At 33.5% G+C, this 22,542-nt stretch overlaps 3 protein-coding genes across 4 annotated transcripts; all 3 read left to right on the top strand.

The window, feature by feature from the left end:
• The first annotated feature begins 2,070 nt into the window (after positions 1–2,070).
• On the top strand, positions 2,071–9,649 carry LOC126840692 (sialin-like). Its single transcript, XM_050576595.1, has 8 exons — positions 2,071–2,806; positions 5,837–6,291; positions 6,558–6,645; positions 7,714–7,937; positions 8,023–8,175; positions 8,246–8,378; positions 8,933–9,171; positions 9,258–9,649. The coding sequence occupies exons 1-8, from the start codon at positions 2,779–2,781 to the stop codon at positions 9,480–9,482; spliced, it is 1,545 nt and encodes a 514-aa protein (XP_050432552.1). The 5' UTR covers positions 2,071–2,778; the 3' UTR covers positions 9,483–9,649.
• A 1,203-nt stretch (positions 9,650–10,852) lies between these two features.
• On the top strand, positions 10,853–15,858 carry LOC126840690 (sialin-like). Of its 2 annotated transcripts, XM_050576593.1 has the most exons (8): positions 10,855–11,058; positions 11,873–12,327; positions 12,594–12,681; positions 14,046–14,269; positions 14,355–14,507; positions 14,586–14,718; positions 15,032–15,270; positions 15,355–15,857. In XM_050576593.1, the coding sequence occupies exons 1-8, from the start codon at positions 11,031–11,033 to the stop codon at positions 15,574–15,576; spliced, it is 1,542 nt and encodes a 513-aa protein (XP_050432550.1). In that variant the 5' UTR covers positions 10,855–11,030; the 3' UTR covers positions 15,577–15,857. The 2 variants fall into 2 exon arrangements, with proteins under 2 accessions (XP_050432549.1, XP_050432550.1); XM_050576592.1 differs by having other exon boundaries at positions 10,853–11,058; positions 14,355–14,718; positions 15,355–15,858.
• A 443-nt stretch (positions 15,859–16,301) lies between these two features.
• On the top strand, positions 16,302–22,041 carry LOC126840691 (putative inorganic phosphate cotransporter). Its single transcript, XM_050576594.1, has 8 exons — positions 16,302–16,590; positions 17,468–17,916; positions 18,261–18,348; positions 19,029–19,252; positions 20,056–20,208; positions 20,289–20,421; positions 20,689–20,927; positions 21,514–22,041. The coding sequence occupies exons 1-8, from the start codon at positions 16,527–16,529 to the stop codon at positions 21,718–21,720; spliced, it is 1,557 nt and encodes a 518-aa protein (XP_050432551.1). The 5' UTR covers positions 16,302–16,526; the 3' UTR covers positions 21,721–22,041.
• Positions 22,042–22,542: the final 501 nt, after the last annotated feature.

Below are 22,542 nucleotides of genomic sequence, written 5' to 3' on the forward strand. Positions count from 1 at the left end.
ATATTTATTTTAATTTTATATAAAAAAAAATATTGACTCAAAAACTATAAATGTGGATTTGAAACTTGAATTGTATTATATTATGACCTAACAGTAAAATAGATCAATAGTGTTATATTATTTGTTACGAGAACGGCATAAACCAGAGAGAAGTTTAAACCAGTTAACTAAGATGGGTCAGACGTAGTAGATGATAGATCAGAGTAAGATCAGGTAATTTCTTACTGTGCTGGTTTATATTGTACTTGGTTTGAGCTGTACCGGCTTAAAGCGAGCAGGATTTTTAAAAAAAAGAGCATCAAACGAGCTGGAGGAAGTTTGTAGTTTTAACTTTAATTTCGAAGAAATCAAATTGGAAATTTTATCAAAAAGAAATAAAAAACGATCAAATATTACTAATTATTTTATTTGGTAAAATTCCCCCCCCCTATCCCCCCGTTGTAACATTATAAAAATAGTAGATTGTTTTTTTTCCCTTGTGCAGTTTAATCGAATGGATTTTTTTTATTTTTGAATAATTTACTGTGTTGCAAAAAGCGTGCCGAATCCGGAAATTATTAAAAATTTCAAATACAATCTAGTCTAGGTAATGATAACCGTCGACCTTCGGACCAACGGCACTATGTACATTAATCATTGGGTGTTAATATGTATAATAATAGTATTCGTGTCGGTAAACTGGCGCCGTATACAATATATTTTGCATGACCTTTTTATTTTTTGTGTACTCCAAACGTTGTTTATACAGTGTATTATACAAATATTACACGTGACGACGGTATCGCGTATCGTCATCGGTATGTTCGGCTGTGACTTGTGCCAGACCGTCCATCGCTGCAACCGATTTAGGACGTTTTAATTATTACTCGGGTGTATATAATAGTAATAGTCATGAATCATGAATCATATTCGTTACTTATCTGAAGCCGACAAATTAATCGGGTCAAAGCGTGATGTGTTATCGACAATAGAAGTCGTGTTCGGCGCTGATGTGTGCGGTTTTTAATTAGCTGAGAAGGTATTGGTTTTACAAGTATGTGTTTTTTTTTGTGTCCAATCCCGCGATATCTTCTAAACCGCCGAAACGATTTGTTGTTCAAAGAAAACCTAAAAAATGTACACATTTTACAACTTAATAAACTTACTTAACTAACCGAATTAGTTAAACATGTGAACATGTGGGACATTCTTCAGATACCACATACCCGACAAAACCGATAAAAATACTCCGAAAAAAAAACTCTTTCTCCTTAGTAGGGGTAGAAAATTTATTTTTACTTGGCTTTTTTATGTGCACTTTCAGGGTTAAGTTTTGAAAAATTGCTTGAAGGTAGTTTTTTGGACGAAGCTATAAAATATTTAATTTTTTTTTAAAATCTATAATAAACATTTTTTTATTAAAGAACCAAAAAAAGGGGGAAATTACACTTTGTCAACTCATATCTCAAAAATAGATTCATTACGTTGTTGATTACAATACACGGGTAATAAAAGAAATGGATTATTATGGAATGACGATTCATCGATATATTTTAATATTACTACCATCTATAATTTATTATTAAGGAAAAACCAAAAATATAAAATGAAAATATTTTTAAATACCTGTTGACTTCAGCTTAGATACTTACAACGGCAAAAGTATAATTTTCCTTTTTTTTGATTTTTCTTTAATTTAGAAGAGTTTTGACTAAATTTTTTTAAGTAAATCGTATGTTATAGGCTATAGCCCCAATCCAGATCTACGTTCAGTCTAATTTTAAGACCTTAAAAAATTACCTAAAACTATGCTCGAAAATTATAAATATAGAAAACATCAATAGTACTTTATTTAAAGAATTATTTTTTTAATTTTTGAAAAACTTTCAGGTACAATTTTCTAATCTATAGACTTACTACATGAAGAAATCAGTTCGCCGTTTAGAAGACATCGAAGGTCTAGACATAAATAAATAAAAACACAATAATGGGGAAAATTACACTTTGATCGCAGTAAATTTCTAGGTTACTATGTTTGATTAAACTAACAGACAATAAGTATCTGTAAACTATATGGTTGATTTGCCTGTAACGACAGTAACAAATTATTGTAGACAGACTATCAATCCTTTTCTTATCCACCCTAATACACTAAAAATTATACAATTATTAATTGTATACACACTTTTGCCATTACAATGATTTTTTCGATACTGAATATTCCCACCATCTACAGATCCGCATCGAAGCGTTTTGTTTTTAAATTTTTTTATAGTCATTCGGTTGCAATCTGTCCCACTTTGCTAGCTTTAGTATGAGTTTTATTTTTCTTATCTTTGCGCTTGATATCAATCGATGGTGGTGGTACCCGACGGATAAAAAGAAGAAAACCTACAATCGACGGGACTAGTGTGTCATTCACACGGGTAACACTCCCTACCTAGGACGTTCTGTCGCGGCAAAGGCATCGGTCGATTACCTTAGGAACACACAAAAGCCTTTGGTTACCTGTTGTCAGATTGTGATTAGCCGAGCTATTATCAATATTTCCGTGGAACACCGTGCTGGCCGTTTTTGTATTCGACGGCGTTTACACAGGTGGCGCCTACAGCTACCTACGTCTAATCCACAGTGTACGGTAATGACTGTTGCGAATGCGCGCAATGTTTTCTACTTCGAATGTTAGTTGCCGTCAGTGCGAATTGCCGTGAATATAAAAAAAAATATTTTATTTACAAAAAGACCTTTCTGAACGAGACCGAGAATTGTAATTAAACCTAGTCACCACCGTCGTCGACCATGGCCCAGAAGGTGGACTCGGAAAAATGTAAGTACTCCAAAAATAAAAACCGAGGGGTTCAAGTTCACCTCTCGTACATTTTATTACTCCATTCTCTCCATGACAATGTGGTTCATGATCTCGATTTCGTCCTTGCTTCTTCTTCTTCTTGTTAAAGAAGCTCTTATTAAGCTACTATAGTCATTAGTCCAATAGGGAGCCGTATTTTAAAGTACCGTTCACACACTAAAAGCGCGGGATTTATTTATATATATATATATATATATTCCGCCAGCAGCTCTTGCTACTTTGTGTGGTATCGCCTCACGGTGGACAGAATTATCAACCGCATATTCATTTGGCCACGACTTTAGGTTTTGATAGCCGAGAGTTGCCTCTGAACTAAAGCTCGTTAGCCCTTTGAAGGCACTATTCTGTGCTCTTGTGAGGTTGACACTGTAACTGTCAACGCATTGCATACTTGCTCACATGATATGACCTTTGTGGAATCTCCTTCTCTCCTTCAACATATTAACTTCTTGCAATTATAGCACACTCTACCCAACATTCTATACACAGGATTTGGATTGAAATAAAATCCCTATAAAAACTACTTGAAATGAGTTGGCGACATTTTCTAATATCTAACTGTCTTTTTACACAAATTATTTAAAATATTAATTCTATTTTTTTCAAAAATTATTGTTTTTTTATCATTTTTTAGAATGGTTTTTATGCAAATAGGCCTAAAATATGTTTTGGAGAAGTCTATAGTTTTGGGGGCTTGAAGGAGTTTTGCTGGGTTGAAGGCCTCTTCTTTCCATATTTGCGCTACTGCTTCATAACCTAATCTTGGTGTTTGATTATCAGTTATCACTATAGTTTAAACACTATTAGACTAGTAAAACGTATCAGAATATTATGAATGCAGGCAAATAAAATGATTTATGACCACTGTGTTGTGTGTTTAACATATGCACTATTAGATAACAATGTACTCGTTTAGGTTTATATTATTTTTATTCAATAATACTTAATGTAAAAACAACATTCTGGTATTTTCAGTTATTTCTTTTACTAAATTATATTTACAACTTTTACTTCAACACTGAACTAAACAAAAAGGCTTTCTTAGGAAAAACATTCGTTAACTCATAGCATTTTAAGTTAAGAGGGCGTCGCACCGCCCAAGTTTTAGGAGTAAAGTATAGGCAATTTTTTACAAAATCTTAATTTAAAGATTAAACTGTGATGTGTAATTATTAGTTCAATAACTAGAACTCTATTTTGGTAGTTAATTTATTTTTTGGACTATCGCAGCATCGTTGAAAGCGAATAAAATTTTTTTTTCATCCCTACATGTTTAAGCTGACTGAAAATAACTCGCTTAATTTTGGTGTTGAGTAAAATCACCCAGTATAAAATTAAAAGAAAACAATATTCCGGAGGGCATAACAGTGCGTTTTTTCAATATTCCAAGTATAACGCTCAATACATAGTTTAGAAATAACGACTATTTTAACATTTTTAAATGACTGTAACTTTTCAAAAAATGATTTTTTTTTAAAAACGCACCGTTTTGCCCTCCAGAATATTGTTTTCTTTTAATTTTATAACGGGTGCTTTTACTCTAAAACCATAATTGAGCGAGTTATTTTCAGTTGGCGTAAACATGTTTTTACCACTGAAAATCACCAGGGCGACGCCCTCTTAAACTTAAGTTAATTTTTATAATTGACATAAACCGATTAAAATAACTACTCGCTTTACATTATTTTAAAACATGTCTAAAATAATGATTATGTACTTTATACATATTGGTTTGTATTTTTAGAATTGCTAAAAGTAATTACTTAACAAAACGACAAATTATCTACATAAAAATAAAATTGATTACAGACTTAAGACTACAGACTATAACTATTACACAAACGAGTGCTTGGACATTTTAAATGTATATTTAAGTTACATTACTAAATATTTTTGAAATTAGTTATTAGTTTTAAATTTTAAAACATAACGACAACTGAACTTTTAATTTGGGGTTTAAACTTATTCAGTTGGAGCAGTGGAGGGAGTGGGCTAGAAGAGTATTTTTAGAAAAAAAAATTCCTGTGAATTAATATTGCTTAACTAGTAATAATAGTGGAACTTTGACCCCTCTCAAAGGTAGTAGCTAATTGTGCAAATAAAGCAGAACAAAAATCAACAAGCGGATCAGTTGCAAATTGTTTAATTACACGTAGCCGTTTAGGTACTTTTGGATTGACAGTTTAATTACCATAATAAATTTGGCTTAAGCGAATCGTATCGTAAAGTGAAGTAATTATTATTGAACATGTGACCTTAGGCACTCGAGATTAATAGAATTTGTACACAAGTTGTCTTGTTTGGCAACCTATATATGGTATTTTATATCTGACACCACGAATAAACCATGTGAGTTGTGAAACACCCTATATTGTAGTTGGTAATTATTATTTTACGTCATAAATAAAACCACACATATTTATTCAGATGTCGAGTTGTAACACCAAAGCTTAAAAATATTTCAACACAATAAACTGCAATAAAAAGCTTTAAAAAAAAAAGAATTAATAATTATTTTCTTTTGTTCGTAAAATATTATTTAGTTCTGCGTTCTTATAAGTTTATATGCGCTTAAAACTATAATACTGTTATTAACATTGGACAATCACAATTTTTCAGAGGACTATAAAAATGCACACTATAATAACATACTACTAAAAAAAATGACACAGTCTACAGAGCCATGCTCACCATTATTAGAACTGTTAGGCAACCCATATCCCCGCCCTTCGAAATTATATTAATTTCCATCATTATTATAAAATGTGGACCCCTTGATAACTCACCCGCATTTGCCCTGCGGTTTTTATCGGTCAAAACTTCTGTGAATAGTTTTTTGATATATATTTTTACTATTTGTATGTAAAAATATACACGGGACTTTAAGACTTGTTAGAACTGTAAAAAATTAAATTTAGAGACTTTCCAATTCGTTGTTCGACTCTAATTATTTTAAAAAAATTATGTCTAAATACATTTTGTTCACAGGGGTTATTTCTCAAAGATGGGTAATGGCTGTGATGGGTATGATGGGCGTGACGATGGCTTACGTTATGCGAGGTTGTTTAGCTATTACCATTACGCAGATGGTAAAACCGGTAGTGAATACGATAGAAAAAGTTGGACAAAAAGATCTGGAATATTGCCCCATGCCATATGTACCACAAAGGCAATCAAACACCACCTCAACACACTATGAAGAAGACACAAGCAGTCGATTTGATTGGGACGAAGAAACTCAGGGTTTGATACTGTCGGCGTTCTACTACGGTTACATAATAACCCACGTGCCTGGTGGTTTGTTAGCCCAAAGGTTCGGTGGCAAACACACCATGGGCCTAGGAATTCTCTCCACAGCCGTTCTTACCATGTTCACGCCGATGGTGGCTCGCATGGGTTCCACACAACTGATGATCTTGCGTTTCGTCGAGGGACTGGGAGAGGTATACATATATATATATCTTATAATTACCTCGATAGCACTGGGAATCCTAATGATATCCAACTCAATTTACTAGCTGCTTTTATAAGTCAGGAATCCCTGTAAGGTTCTAGGAATCTATGACGAGCCTAAACGGCAATACTAGTGTTTTCTCAAGGGGTTCTACTTATAGGGTGTCACGTTTACAGCACTGCACACTTTTGGCTCCATAGTACCTATCTGTTTTCTTCGGTAATCGCACACTAATATGACTACCTATAATTACAGGGTACTACGTTTCCGGCACTTTGCACACTTTTGGCTCAATGGGCACCACCGCTTGAAAAAGGAAAGCTTTCGACGCTAGTTTTTGCAGGTAATACATTTTATTATTCAATTTGTACTAAACCAACACTAGCACACATCGTTGCTACCTCGTAGAATTGATAAAACATACATTTTTAACTGCTAAATCAATTTTAAGAATTGGAAAAATTCATAATACGGTTAAGTACCAACTACGATTACGTTGACATGTTAAGCTTGGTATGGTATGAAATTTGTATTTGATTTGGCTCAAATTATTTTAAACAGATTTTTTTTTTGAAAATTAAGACTTTGATCTGTTTAATAGACGATAACAGGACTTGTTTATGTACTTATCAAATGGTGGTAATTACTTTTATAAAGCAAAAAAAATATCTATTCAAGTGTATTATGAACTAAAATTTTTATCTTATTAACACGGTTACAAGGTAAAATATATAAATACTCATTACTCATTAGGTTATTAATCACATTAAAAAACAAACTATTAAAGATGTAATACATATCTATAAACCACTTTGCGACAACAAGATTCTTAAATGACGTATCAAATATGTTTAGTAAATTTCTTAAATCTACTTATAGATTACAATAAATAACATGTACATTTATCCAACAATGATTTACATATTTTAGTTATTGCTGGGTGCTTTCACCCTCAGTTAGACGCGAATGGTAAAAATTTACCCTAAGGACTTTTACCCCAAGTGCCACACATTGTAGTGTTAAAGCGCGTGACTGAGAATTAAACAGATTGATTAAAGCCAATATATTAAAAATTAATAAGTTGTTCTATCGTGTTCAATAGTGCTGTGCGACAAAAAAGTGTCATATATTAATAGGAAATTTATGACTATTGAAAAGAAAGAGATGAAAAAACAATATTAATAGCCGAAATAGGAATGTCAAGGAGATAAAAGTGTGAAGGAAGTTTGCTGGTTGTGCTTTTAGTAATTATGTTCGATGTTAGCTGACCTAAAAGCACGATATGATGCCTTGGCTTTATGCATATAAACCAAACTGGGTTTTAATACGACAGTATATTTCCTGACTAAGACGTTTTAGATCGACTTGACGGGTAACTAGTGTTAGCTTGACATAACCTAACATGTTACAGGTGCACAATTAGGAAGCATTTTTGCCAACTCCATTAGTGGATTCATCATTCATTTCGTGCCCGGCGGCTGGCCAAACGTTTTCTACTTTTTCGGTGGCATATCCATGGTCTGGTTCGTCATCTGGTGCCTCGTGGTCTATAACGATCCGTTGTCGCATCCGTTTATTTCCGATCACGAACGCAACTATTTACTGCAGAGCATAGGGAGTATCGAGAGGAAAAAGGTGAGTGATATTACTGTTAGGACACTGTGACGAACGACACTTGTGTGTGTTTTAAACTCGGTTTACTTACATTATGTTTTAATAGGACTTGGCACCAACCCCGTGGAGACACATTCTGACGTCCGCGCCCGTTTGGGGGTTGATAGTCGTGGAGTCGGGACACGATTGGGGTGGTTACACTATCATGAGCGATCTACCCAAATACATGAGCGACGTGCTTCATTTCTCAGTGAAACAAGTACTATTTTAAATGCCCGAAATCATTGCTGTTTTCTTTTTAATAATAAAAATGTACACGCGTTTCACAGAACGGTTTCCTGTCGTCCATTCCTTTCATTGCCCAGTGGATAACGTCGATTACAAGTAGCGTGTTAGCTGACTGGACGATCAAAAAACAATACATGAGCGTCACGGCAGTGAGGAAACTTTATGCCGCCATAGGTAAACTACTAAGGGGTTGTGACGTTGTACGGGATATACCGTAAATTTATTTTAGCTTTTTAATCTCTGCATAGTGTAATATTAGGAAACAATTTATTTAAATGGACTATGTTCCAGTATAGAGTGATGTACATTTACCGTACATTCTGTACAAGCTCACCACTGGCATTTACAAATCTATTAGAGTCTTTGCCGTCATCACTACATCCATCCATCTCACTCGATCTTGAACAATTTCCTTCCATTCTTGCACTCTCAAAGCTTTAAAATTATTTTCTACTACGTCTAGCCATCTCTTCCTCGGTCTGCCTCGAGGTCTCTTCCCTTCCGGTTTCCATTACATAACTGCTCTGATGGTTTCTTCTTATAATATAGGCCAACCACTGTATTTTTTATCCTTTAATGTAACTAGTGACTAATGCTAAGCCTAGTTCTCTTGAAGTTCCTTGCTGAACTTCCTTCTCCATTCATTTGTCTTTGTCCTTGTAATAACCCTGTAGAAAATACATGCTAGAATTTTTCTTAAAAAAAAAAATTGACTTTCATATACTTAGGCACCATCGGACCCGGATTGGGTGTAATGTGCGCTTCGTTCGTGGGATGCGACAAGGTCACAGCAACGTTCTTGTTCACGTTGGGAATGGCACTCATGGGGTTCTGCTATCCCAGCATACGGGTCAATGCACTGGACTTGTCACCAAACTACTCAGCCACCATAATGGCTTTGGTCAACGGTATTGGATGCCTGTCAGGAATGGCCACTCCTTATGTGGCTGGACTCCTAACGCCCAACGTAATTACATAAGATGATTAATTTTTTTTTGTTTACCCGTTAAAAAAACGTTTATATAATTTATACTTATCCATATGTCGTTGTAGAGGACGATTTTGGAATGGCGTTTGGTGTTCTGGATCATGCTGATAGTGATGATGGCTTCCTCAGTGGTGTTTACCATGATCGGTAGTGGCGAGTTACAACCTTGGAACGATATAGAAACATACGAAAAAAGAAAAATAGGACAAGAAAAGGACGAGTCGCAAAAAAACTACCAAGACAGTAAACCAACATCTGCATATGACACGTCGTTGAAAAAGCCAAATTGATGTAATGTCGGTTTTCGTCAACTGATTTAATTGTGTGATTTTCTTGTAAATAAACCTGTCTATATAATATTATACATAGGTAATTCTACAGTTGCTATTAATTTAATAGAAACTATGTTCATTTTGTATGTTTGTCAATTAAAATTTTACCTAAACATGTTGAAAAATTTTGTTTCTGTTTATTTTTTGTACTGCTCATACAAATTAATTAAAATGGATAACAGTTTAAAAAAAAAACAATTCGAAGGGCAATAAGATATAATAGATGAGTCTGAACTGAATTGGGATAAGTGCAGAATACAATTTATGAATACTGCAAAACAGATACTTAAAGTACAATATTTAACATAGTTTTACCATTTACAATGCTTTTTATGGATACTAATATTTCTACCATCTACAGATTTGTTTACTTGAAAATGATTTTGTCATTTATACATAAATGTAATAAATCGTTAATCTATAAATATTATTTATTTAATGTAAGTAATGGAACGAATAATTGGAAATTGTTACGAAAAGTTGTTGAATTAAACAATGGGTCGGTCTTGTGGTATGCTAATATCAACTGAATTTCTTTTAATAACATTTTAAAGCTACATTATATCATAACATGATAGCGTCATAGTTTGTTAACAAAAAACACAAATACTATTATACATAAAGAGGTAATATTAAAAATGTAATTTTAATTAAACCGAACTTACACTTATTAGGATAATATTGTCAACTATATTTTTGTAATTAATTAAATGTGTTTATAGTTAAATAAGTTAATACTGTCGACATTAATTTCAAAACTTCAACGCAAACCGTATTTGCACTAATTTTCCGGTTGCGCTTAAAAACGGATTATCCATTTTTCTGTCTATATAAGATCATATATTGCTTTATAGTTTTATTACAATTTATCAAAATAACGATTTCAAGCTAGTAGTGACATAAATTTAATAAACAACATACATTTAAAAAAACATAAAATACTTTCAATTGTAATTTGAGAAATTAGCAAAAGACTTGGTAAAAATCTAGGTTTGACACGAAATATAACTAATAGTTAAAAAATTCATAAATATTTTAAAATTTAGTGACAATTTGAGAATGAAAGTATAAATTGTTTTAGTTTATGGTATATTGTTAATAAATATTTTGTTAAATCTACCGTCATTTTCATTGGACTTTGTGGGGGATGTCGTGTAGTTTTTATCAGAAAGCCTACAAACAAAAACCGGCTTTGCGTGTGGTTTTATTTATTTTATATTTAATATCATTTAATTTTTTTATCTTTGTTGCGAAAAGTACTTGAAATTTCATCGATGGCGATTAGTGGTCGTACCTGACAGATAAGACGAGGAGAACATGCTAACAGCTGGACGCGTCTCATTCGACAGTTAACACTATAACTAAGCCTAAACCATTGCAGCGCACACAATGTTTCTTACTTTATCGGTTAGCTACCATCAGTGCGAATTGATTTCATTATAATACATGCTTTAACATTTCGGAGAAGACCAAGACCGAAATCAAACTCCTTTAGCATCGTCAACCATGCCCCAGAAGGCGGATCTGGGAAAATGTAAGTACTTCAAAACCAGAGTTCGCTGAGTGGCATAAACATAGTCTAACCTAGTATCCACCCATGAAGCTTCCATAGAATTTAGACAATATTAAAAACCTTACAGAAGTTACGCCAATAGCACTGCTGAACATTTCTGATACCTAAGCTTACCTACCCAAACTAAGGCGCATACAAATAATAGTTATTTATTTTTTATTATATACATGTAAAGTTATTGGCATAGCTATATGTTTTTATTGGCGCTGTTATTACAAAACGCTGTTGTAAAATATATTCGGCTGATCTTGACAAAGGATTGGATGGTATAGAGTACGAGTTAAACGGTTATTTGTTAACTATTTCAGAGTTGTAAGCATTAGGGATATTCTGCTTGTTTTTCTGGATTAAACGATCAGCATGTCATTAATATAGTATCCTAAAATCCTTTAAAAAATTAAGGTTGGACTAATTATAATAAATAATTTACATATATTGTTGCACTTTAACAGTTTAACGTCACTAGATGCTTCGTAGTTAGACAATCTAGGTTTCATGCCATATCCAATATTCCAAATAATTACTTCTGGGCTGGCTAAGTGGAATACTTATTCAGCAAACAATATATTACACCAAACCGCTCTATAAAATAAGAAAACTAGAATTACATTTGCATACATAAATTATCATGATATAATACGTTCTAAAATTTAAAATCATAAAATAATTAATAAATGTAGAATTAGAATGAAATGTGACTAAAACATTTTGTATGTCAAAACTTTAAATTATCTACAATTAGAAGTATGTCGAAATACAAGCATACATTATCTAGGTGTTGTTTCTCAAAGATGGGTAATGGCTGTGATGGGTATGATGGGCGTGACGATGGCTTACGTTATGCGAGGTTGTTTAGCTATTACCATTACGCAGATGGTAAAACCGGTAGTGAATACGATAGAAAAAGTTGGACAGAAAGATCTAGAATATTGCCCCATGCCATATGTACCACAAAGGCAATCAAACACCACCTCAACACACTATGAAGAAGACACAAGCAGTCGATTTGATTGGGACGAAGAAACTCAGGGTTTGATACTGTCGGCGTTCTACTACGGTTACATAATAACCCACGTGCCTGGTGGTTTGTTAGCCCAAAGGTTCGGTGGCAAACACACCATGGGCCTAGGAATTCTCTCCACAGCCGTTCTTACCATGTTCACGCCGATGGTGGCTCGCATGGGTTCCACACAACTGATGATCTTGCGTTTCGTCGAGGGACTGGGAGAGGTATACATATATATATATCTTATAATTACCTCGATAGCACTGGGAATCCTAATGATATCCAACTCAATTTACTAGCTGCTTTTATAAGTCAGGAATCCCTGTAAGGTTCTAGGAATCTATGACGAGCCTAAACGGCAATACTAGTGTTTTCTCAAGGGGTTCTACTTATAGGGTGTCACGTTTACAGCACTGCACACTTTTGGCTCCATAGTACCTATCTGTTTTCTTCGGTAATCGCACACTAATATGACTACCTATAATTACAGGGTACTACGTTTCCGGCACTTTGCACACTTTTGGCTCAATGGGCACCACCGCTTGAAAAAGGAAAGCTTTCGACGCTAGTTTTTGCAGGTAATTAATGTTATGGGTTGTTTTTCAAACCATATGCACTTCAAACCAACTCTAACACGCATTTTTGCTACCTTGATGAACTTAGAGGACATCACTCATTTTTATTATAACGAATATTTGTCTTAATGAAATCATGTTCATACACGTACATTTTAAGTACTGAACCAAATTCATATAGTTTAGTACAAGCTATGAGTTATAGTAAGATGTTTCTTTTTGAACTGACCCAAGACAATTATGTACAATTTTGATGTTTTATTTTTGAAAATAAAGAATTAAGACTTTAATATTTGTTTATGTATTTATCTAAAAGTAGTATTTGCTTCTGCTGATAAAACAAATTGATTTAAGTCTATTTTAATCTAATTGTATTTTTATTGATATGGTCACAATGTAAAAGTACAAAGAATTATTAAATATTTATCTCAATAAAAAAAAAAAAGGTTACTCTAGAATTAGATAAATATTTTGTTGTAAATTCGGTGTAGAATATTTAACAAAATATTGATACCTAACATCATGACAAAATATATCATGAGTAGATTGTTAAAAAATAATATGAATACCGATAAAAAATATTATAATATACTTAATAGTTAATAATAAGATTTTCATATTATTAAATAAACTAAATACTAAATAGGTTAAATTAATTTTAGCTATGAAGATTAAAGACGTACAACAATATGTACTTTTCAAAAACAATTTTATTTCATAACAAATTATAAAATGTACTTATTATAATTTTAAACTGTTATAAACTATTACTATATATAAAATAAAAAGTATTTTATATTATACAATACAAATGACAAGATTTTCTTAATCGATTTAACTTAATAACATTTTATAAAATGTATCTATTGACTATTCTAATAATTTTAAACCATTTATAAACTATTTATGTATCTAAAAAAAATTTAACAAATAACAACACTTTATAAAATGTATTGGTTATAATTTATAAGGTTTCAGTCAAATCAATTATTCATATCATATTACAATTTACAAACGGTGTTGCTAGCTGTTGCTACTTTGGCAGATACATTTTTCTTCTTGTACTGATTAGTGATTATATAATTTAATTTAAATGGCCGAATATTAATAACCGATGCCGAATAGCCGATTATAAATTGATCTCAAAATATCGGCCGAATAGGCCGGATACCGAATAACTACCAATTATTCGGTCCATCCCTAGACTCACTAGCGGTGGTTAAATGTTAGCGTATTTCTTAGCACAATATGATGTCTTGCCGTTAAGCACATTAATCAAACTGAATTTTGATACGAAAATGTATTTCAAAACTTAGATTCTATAGATCGGCCTGGGATAAGTGACAATTTTGAACAATATGTTACAGGCGTACAATTGGGAAGCATTTTTGCCAACTCCATTAGCGGATTCATCATTAATGTCCTGCCCGGCGGCTGGCCAAACGTTTTCTACTTTTTCGGTGGCATATCCATGGTCTGGTTCGTCATCTGGTGCCTCGTGGTCTATAACGATCCGTTGTCACATCCGTTTATTTCCGAGCACGAACGCAACTATTTGCTACAGACAATAGGAAGTATCGAGAGGAAAAAGGTGAGTGATATTATTGCAATGACACTGTGACGAATACCACTTAGGTGTGTTTTAACCTCGGCTTACTTATATTATGTTTTAACAGGACTTAGCACCTACCCCGTGGAAACATATTTTGACATCTGCGCCAGTTTGGGGGCTAATCGTTGCGGAATCCGGACACGGCTGGGGCGGTTACACTCTCATGAGTGATTTACCCAAATACATGAGCGACGTGCTTCATTTCTCAGTGGAACAAGTACCATTTTCAATGGGTGAAATTATTGCTGTTTTCTTTGTAATACAGATTTTACACCCGACTCATTTCGTTTTACAGAACGGTTTCCTGACGTCAATTCCGTACATCGCCCAGTGGATAACGTCGATCGTAAGTAGCGTGATGGCCGACTGGACGATTAAAAAACAACACATGAGTGTCACAGCAGTGAGGAAACTATTCGCTATCATAGGTAAATGTGACTGGCTAATGCGTTGTACGGGATGTATCGTAAATGTAAAGTATTATTAGGGTACGGTTTTTTTTTATCTATAGACTTGCTACATGAAGGAATCGATACAGCGGTTAAACAGATTATTTTAACACCAATACCTTCTTTTTCTTCATCGAAGCTAAAATGTGTATTCACAAAATATATTATAGATTATATACATAAACAGTGACATACATTTAACGTACACTCTGTTCAATATATATAAGCATATATATTCAGTATATGCAAGAATTGTTCTTTTAAAAAAAAATACTTTTTCACATACTTATAGGCACCGTTGGACCCGGACTGGGTGTGATGTGCGCGTCGTTCGTGGGATGCGACAAGTTGACGGCAACATTCTTTTTTACATTGGGGATGGCACTTATGGGGTTCTGCTATCCCAGCATACGAGTCAATGCACTGGACTTGTCGCCAAACTACTCAGCCACCATAATGGCTTTGGTCAACGGTATTGGATGCCTGTCAGGAATGGCCACTCCTTATGTGGCTGGACTCCTAACTCCCAATGTAATTACATAAGATGATATTTGTTTTCGTTTACCTGGTAAAAAACCATTTATATAGTTAATACTTACCCGAGAGTTGTTGTAGAGGACAATTTCGGAATGGCGTTTGGTGTTCTGGATCATGCTGGTAGTGATGGTGGCTTCCTCGATGCTGTTTACCGTAATCGGAAGCGGCGAGACTCAATTTTGGGACGACATGGAATATGAAAAAAGAAAAAATTATCAGGAAAAGGACGAGTCGCAAAAAAACTACCAAGAGAGTGAACCAACAGTCGGAGATGACCCGTCGATGAAAAAGCCGGATTGATGTACTTACCTACCTACCGGCCTAATTATCATATTGATGTGTAAATAATTTTCGGATTCGAACAACGCCATAATACTAACAAAAATAATACAATTTATAGGATTAAGTTTATTCTTGACTGTAATCATTTGTATTGACCCTGGTATTGTTAAAAAATAATTTTGCTATTCATTTTTTTCAAAATCAAATTTTTTCCATATTATAACACTAAATTATTTCAACAAAATATTGTCTTAAATAAAAAAATACAATAAATTCGAAACAAGACATTATGACTCATTGAGGTCAACCTATGAAATTGACAACATATTATTTTAATAATATGCATAATTGTATAATAATATGTTTTTATTGTTTCTCTTATCAGTGTAATAATAATTATTTATAATGCTCATTCTCATTATATACTTTTTTTAAAAGACGCATCATAAATACCTATTTCATTAAAGTTAATTTACAAAAACGCAATGTTTTTCAATTATTGTTCTAAAATGGTATTGCCAATTAATAGTATACTTACTAATTTGTATATTAAAACTTCAATGCAAAAGATGAGTATAAAACTGTTGGAGATTAACAAAATACATAATAGTTTCATTAAATAGGAGGGGGTTATGGTGATAAACTATTTACTGTAAAGGTTACCACTATTTAAGAACCTCTAACGTTCACTATACGGTTTTTACTATTATATTATATTGCATGAATTATAACAAAGCGATAAGGTATAACTGTGAATTAAGTTTGTTTCTGGTGAAAAAACGAGATAAGGACTCAAATGACTAGTAGATAAAATAAAATAATAATATACCAGCGCGGTTTACTAGACTTGATTTTACTTAAGTTAATTTTACTATTATTATTTTGTCGCTGTTGATAGTTTCGATGGTTTATAATAACTATTGTACACTGTATCGTATGATTGATTGTATTAACTGTTACCTCCAATCATGAAAGGTACCAGTTTTTCGGAATCGGAACACCCTGGACAGGCTACAACCATTTTAACTTACAGTGAGTACTTGGTTTCATTTATTATTAACATTACTCGTTCGAGTGTCTATAATAATATTGAAAGGTATTCGCCGTTTCGACGAGATTACTACAAAACTAACACAATAATAAAAATTATTTAAAAAACGTGAACTGTATCGAACGTACAGCACACACTTTGAGTGTGTTATATTTCAGACAAACCTTTTGTTGTTAGATAAACATCACAACGCACTAATAATTACAATACACATCAAATAATTGATAAGATTTATTTGTATTACTATTTATTTGTATTTTTTATGTATTACTTACTTACATGGAGTATTTTTTGACAGCAAAAATATAGTAATGTTTTATACACAATGTTATTATTATTATTTTTTTATAATAATATTTTGGCAGGAAAACATATGTTATATTTTTATTGTTTTAAGGAATATTCCCTTAACATTAAACAATAATGTAAACATTTGGAGAATTTAAAAAAAACAAAAATATTTCATTTCCTGCCGAAATCGTATTGTAAAATATTTTTTAAACATTAATAAATATTGTAACAACATTTATAGAATATAAATATATTTTTGTTGTCTGGGATAAATTTTGTATTCAAATAACATATGCATCTGTAGCTTCAAAGGCAAACGAAAATTTAAACTGACTTGTCTAATATAATATAAAACCTACGGTAACAATTTTAAATGTTTTAAACTAATTGTTAAACAAATTTTAAAAACAGTTGTTTTCTGGGGATTGAATACTTCAAAAATTCTAAAATATTTTTTCATTTGTCGTTGAAAATATTTTCATAATATTGTAATAAAATATTACGGAAATGCTTTTAACTACAGGAATGTATTTTAACAACATTTTATAAATTTCCAAAAATGTTCAGGAGGCATACCTCAAAGATGGCTGCTGGCCGTAATGGCCATGTTGGGCGTGACAATGGCGTTTATGATGCGAATTTGTTTGGGCATCACGTTAACGCAGATGGTGAAACCCGTGGAAAACGTGGCTGTGAAAGGCTTAGACTATTGTCCAATGGCCGAAACCGAGTACACCGACGACGGCAACGGTACAAGAACTGCTGTCACCAGTGGATACAATAACGAACACTTTGATTGGGACGAAGAGACGCAAGGGTTGGTGTTGTCGGCTTTCTACTACGGCTACGTGATCACGCACGTGCCAGGTGGACTAATGGCCCAAAAGTACGGTGGCAAACATGTACTGGGCTTGGGCATACTCTCCACAGCCGTACTTACGCTAATCACACCGGCGGTGGCTCGGTTGGGATCCAAGCAATTGATCGCTTTGCGGTTCGCCGAAGGACTCGGAGAAGTACTTAAGTTCTACTCGTTTAACTTGAAAGCGTCCAGCCCTGACAAACCGTATCTTACGGCTAGCAGGGGAAAGGAAATAGAGGAATGGGAATGGGATAAAAGGGAAATCGTTGATTCAATATGAGAAAAACGATGAAATTAATTTTTTAGATTTGTATTCCTAACTCATAAAATATCTCCTTTTACCAAATAAGCAGTGCTTGTGTGAGGCGTGTAGGCGAATACCACAAGCCATGGAAAGAATTTAACTTACCTATTGAATTTAACTAGCAGTTTATAATACCCTAAAATCAAAATAGTATCTTTTTACAAAAAATACAATGTCATTTTTTACTCTGACAGGGCGTGACGTTCCCGGCTCTTTGTGCACTTTTGGCTTTGTGGACGCCACCAGGCGAAAGAGGAAGACTTACGACTTTCGTGTTTGCAGGTGAGGAATAATATCACCAAGAAAACAGATCTAATCTCTTTTTAGAGTGCTGGCTACAAAAATGCAACCTACATTTAGACATTTATAGTGCATAATATTTACTTTTGCCGACAAAATTCACGGAAATACACAAAGTATATAAATTATAGTTTAAATGTCATAAACGGCACTCTAGCTATGCAATTTTGTTACACTGTTGCACTATGGTACACATATTCGCCGTCATAGTATTATTTAATTTACTTTTTGATCGTGTCTCTTTGTCTACAAACATATCAAACACTACACGAACATGAGCTTGATGTAATTAAATTAGATAGATTTGTATAATTTATAAGTTTACAGGTTACTGATCATTGTTATTAAATAACACACGTTTTACTATAATGACCACTCGGTTTAGGTGATAATACACACAAAGTGACTAGTATAATATACCTATGTTCTAAAACAAACTTTTAATTAAAATCTATTTTTTCTATAAAGCGGTATGATTTTTTGTCAAGTTGCCCGAATGGCACTTCTATTAGGTTTCTTGCGTAACGGACCATAAGAGGGATAGGGCTAGGATTCCCAGTTTTTTTTTTCGTCATCATAATTTATTATCAATATTGTTTGTATTAAATGTGTAGTATAATACCTATCGATTATTTTTATTCTGATGGCTTATGCCAAAACAGGCGTACAACTGGGAAACGTGTTGGCGAACTCGCTGAGCGGATACATTATCTATTACACGTCTGGAGGTTGGCCAAACGTTTTCTATTTCTTTGGTTTCACGTCGTTGGTATGGTTCTGTGTGTGGTGTTGTACGGTCTACAACGATCCGCATTCACATCCATTCATTTCTGTGGAAGAACGGAATTACTTGTGCCAAACCATCGGAGGTACTCAGAGAAATTGTGTAAGAGATAAAAACAAAATTATCATTATTAGGTATTAACAGTCGTGACGAATTGAACGCTGAATTGATTTATGTTATGTTGTTTTTGTCAAATTTATTTTTTTTCCCCATTTTCCAACTTAATATATAACTGCACGTTGTAACTTAAAAAAAAACAGTCGAATTAGTTTTCAATATTTGTGTTGGGTATTCTTTAGTTATGATACTACCGATAGTCGATACACTTTAGAAAATATCATAAACCCTTCCCACTAGAAGGGGTGAAAACTTTTTCTTTATTTTAATTTTTCGGGTGGAATTTTGCGAATGAAGTTTTGAAAATTAGAATAGATCTAGAGTGAGGCTTTTATATTATATTATACAATATTATCAAAACACTGCGTTTGACTTAAGAAAAAAAAACCTAGTTATTTTTTCTGCTCCACGGAAAACCATTTAATCATGGATATGATATGTCTTATCTCTTACCTATAATTTAAAGTGAAAGTGTAACGCAAAAATAACGACATGAAATTTCTTATATCCAACCAAATAACATATCAATGTTAGAACTAAAAAAAAAATTAGAAAATTACACTGGCAAACCTTTTTGTTTTTCTATAAATCTTTTTTAGAATATTGTAGTTTCCCCAAATGATAAGTCCTTGTTTTCCATCCTCGGTTTTGCATTGAAGCGTTTATTTGGAAGTGATTAATTTGTACAGTTATACGGTATACCTAATAATTCCTAATGACATATGTGACATCATTGTCTCTACACCAGTATGATGACTTTTTTTTCATTTATATGTTTATTAATTTAGAATTTGGCACCAACACCGTGGAAATCTATTCTGACCTCGTGGCCGGTCTGGGCGTTGATCGCGGCTGAATCGGGACACGGCTGGGGCGTTTACACGGTCATGACCGATTTGCCTAAGTACATGAGCGACGTATTGCATTTCTCGGTAAAACAAGTAGGTAATCTAACTTACTGTAAGGTACCGTGTATTCAAATGCACTGGATTATGACGACAAATGACGGTAATGCTTTCAGAATGGTATCTACTCGTCCGCCCCGTACATAGCTCAATGGATAACGTCTATAAGTTCCAGCGTACTTGCCGATTGGACATTGGAAAAAAAATACTTGGACATCACCACAGTCAGAAAAGTGTTTGCGGCTATAGGTAAATAAAAAACCATCTTTCCCATCTTTTAGGAACGTCAGACCCTTGAAAACATCTTCTTCAGTCTTCGTATCTACCTTTAAATCCTTCCGCATTAATCTCTCTGATCTCACTTTCCTTCTTTCTACCACCATGCTCAAACCATCTCAATTTTTTCTCTCTTTCTTTTTCTACTAGTAGGACCACTCTCGGACCACTTTTTTGGTCTGGCCAAAATACTCATTCTTTTAAAAATGCACTCCTAATGTCTTGATGAACACATTCCAGGTAATGTGGGACCAGCATTGGGAGTGATATGTGCGTCGTTCGTCGGGTGCGACGGTGTGGCCACCATTATATTCTTCACACTTGGCATGGCACTAATGGGATTTTGTTACCCGAGCATCCGGGTCAACACTTTGGACTTATCTCCCAACTATTCAGCCACCATTATGGCATTGGTCAACGGCATAAGTTGTTTGCCCGGTGTAGTATCTCCCTACGTGGCGGGCATCTTAACGACCAACGTAAGTCTTAGCAATTTACAAAAACACAAACAATTTTTTCAACCTTATTCAGGTTTTTTTAGAGAGGTAATGAACTAGTAAAAAATGTTACGACGACTTCCCCTATTGGAATGTGAATGGGATGGAGAACAGTTTTTGAAGGGGTGGGAATGAAATGGTAGTATGAGGAAATCAATATTCCCCGGATAACGGATAATAGATAATCGATAAGAACATTAGCTGATGAGAGACAAGCGATAAGACCAAATCGATGCTCAGTACAATAAAAGTATTTGAAAGCTATCTTGAAGGTGGTGAGGTTTCCAGTGTCTATTTGACGTTTTCTTTTCTAGGTGAAAGTCTTTAGTGGATGTTTTCATATTGGGTTTCAATCCAATCAGGCCAGCGCAGCATTTAGAAGTAAGAACTGAAGGTGAATGTGGAGGTGTAAAAAAAAGAGTGTAAAGTTTTAGTACCAAATTTATCACATGACAAGGCAAAAACCATTTTTGCTTACACCACCTTTTAACATAATATCACAGATTAGTGATTTATCTATTCTGTGGTAATATGGTATACAAACGAAATTAGTTTTCGAATATTTCAGAGAACCGTTTTAGAGTGGCGTGTAGTGTTTTGGATCATGTTTGGCGTGATGATAACTTCCACGGTGATCTATTCATTACTAGGCAGTGGCGAGCAGCAAATTTGGGACAAGAACTACATTCAAATAGAAGATCCGGAAACCCCTAAACAATTACAAAATGATTCTAAACTAAAAGAAACAGACTTCTTACTCCTACAGAAGACATAAGTCCTGCGATAGAGCAAGTTCGATTTTTTCGTTGTTACCCAACAGCCTATAAGGGCGTGTAACCTATTTAAATAATGTTAATAGCCAGAATCCGAAGGGTTTTTTTTTAGATATGTTTACACGAATGAAATGATTCTAAATCGTTAACAGTCATAAACGAAAAAATTAATAACCTGTGTTTTTAAAAAATTGAAAAGCGTAGTAGCTATTAGACAGAGTATAATAAATCAAGTTTATATAAGTCGTAAAAAAAGTTTTGTTTTTAACAAAATTAACATGACCCCAAACCGTGTTTTAATAATTAAATAAGCATTTAAATTGTTTCGACTTTTATTTTTTATACATTAGTTAAGGTCCTTACTAATACGGTATTATTACAATGGAGCTCATTTAAAATATTAGGAATAGCGGCCAATGTTTAACAACGCTAAATTGTAACTATGGTACCTAAAAAAGTGCTGAATAAGTTAAACCTGAAAACGGAACAGTATTATATGATAACGTTTTCCCGCCTAGGCATTTATATTTTGTTTCAGTTCTTATTGTTAAGTGCTTCGAAAATAAATTAAGGTAAGAAAAAGTGTACTATATTTCTGTTTTATAATATACACAATACATTTTAATGGCGATGGTTCTGCGTATAAAAATAATTGTTAAAGCTTAAATTATAACTAAAAACGTTTTCCCGCAAACGGTGGGAAGGTAAAAGACCGGTCAAATGCACGGAGGAATTAGGTACTATAATATAGTACCTAATTATAGGTATTGTATAATTTCATGGAAGTGTCATTAAATACACAACTAGACAAATACTTCAGCCAT

The sequence above is a fragment of the Adelges cooleyi genome, unplaced genomic scaffold, assembly GCF_023614345.1.
Source record: "Adelges cooleyi isolate 19-005CV unplaced genomic scaffold, UGA_ACOO_1.1 ACOO_flye_CR_arks_rails_tigmint_CR_PRNA_376, whole genome shotgun sequence".
NCBI lineage: Eukaryota > Metazoa > Arthropoda > Insecta > Hemiptera > Adelgidae > Adelges > Adelges cooleyi.

Bases quoted from the DNA above. Each gene is read 5' to 3' on its own strand.
- LOC126840692 (XM_050576595.1), top strand. From the start codon at position 2,779: ATGGCCCAGAAGGTGGACTCGGAAAAAT. The intron at 6,292-6,557 runs GTATACATATAT...CTATAATTACAG, and splicing joins TCGTCGAGGGACTGGGAGAG to GGTACTACGTTTCCGGCACT. The intron at 8,176-8,245 runs GTACTATTTTAA...CGCGTTTCACAG, and splicing joins TTCATTTCTCAGTGAAACAA to AACGGTTTCCTGTCGTCCAT.
- LOC126840690 (XM_050576592.1), top strand. From the start codon at position 11,031: ATGCCCCAGAAGGCGGATCTGGGAAAAT. The intron at 11,059-11,872 runs GTAAGTACTTCA...TACATTATCTAG, and splicing joins GAAGGCGGATCTGGGAAAAT to GTGTTGTTTCTCAAAGATGG. The intron at 12,682-14,045 runs GTAATTAATGTT...AATATGTTACAG, and splicing joins TTCGACGCTAGTTTTTGCAG to GCGTACAATTGGGAAGCATT.
- LOC126840691 (XM_050576594.1), top strand. From the start codon at position 16,527: ATGAAAGGTACCAGTTTTTCGGAATCGGAACACCCTGGACAGGCTACA. The intron at 16,591-17,467 runs GTGAGTACTTGG...AAAAATGTTCAG, and splicing joins TACAACCATTTTAACTTACA to GAGGCATACCTCAAAGATGG. The intron at 20,928-21,513 runs GTAAGTCTTAGC...CGAATATTTCAG, and splicing joins CGGGCATCTTAACGACCAAC to AGAACCGTTTTAGAGTGGCG.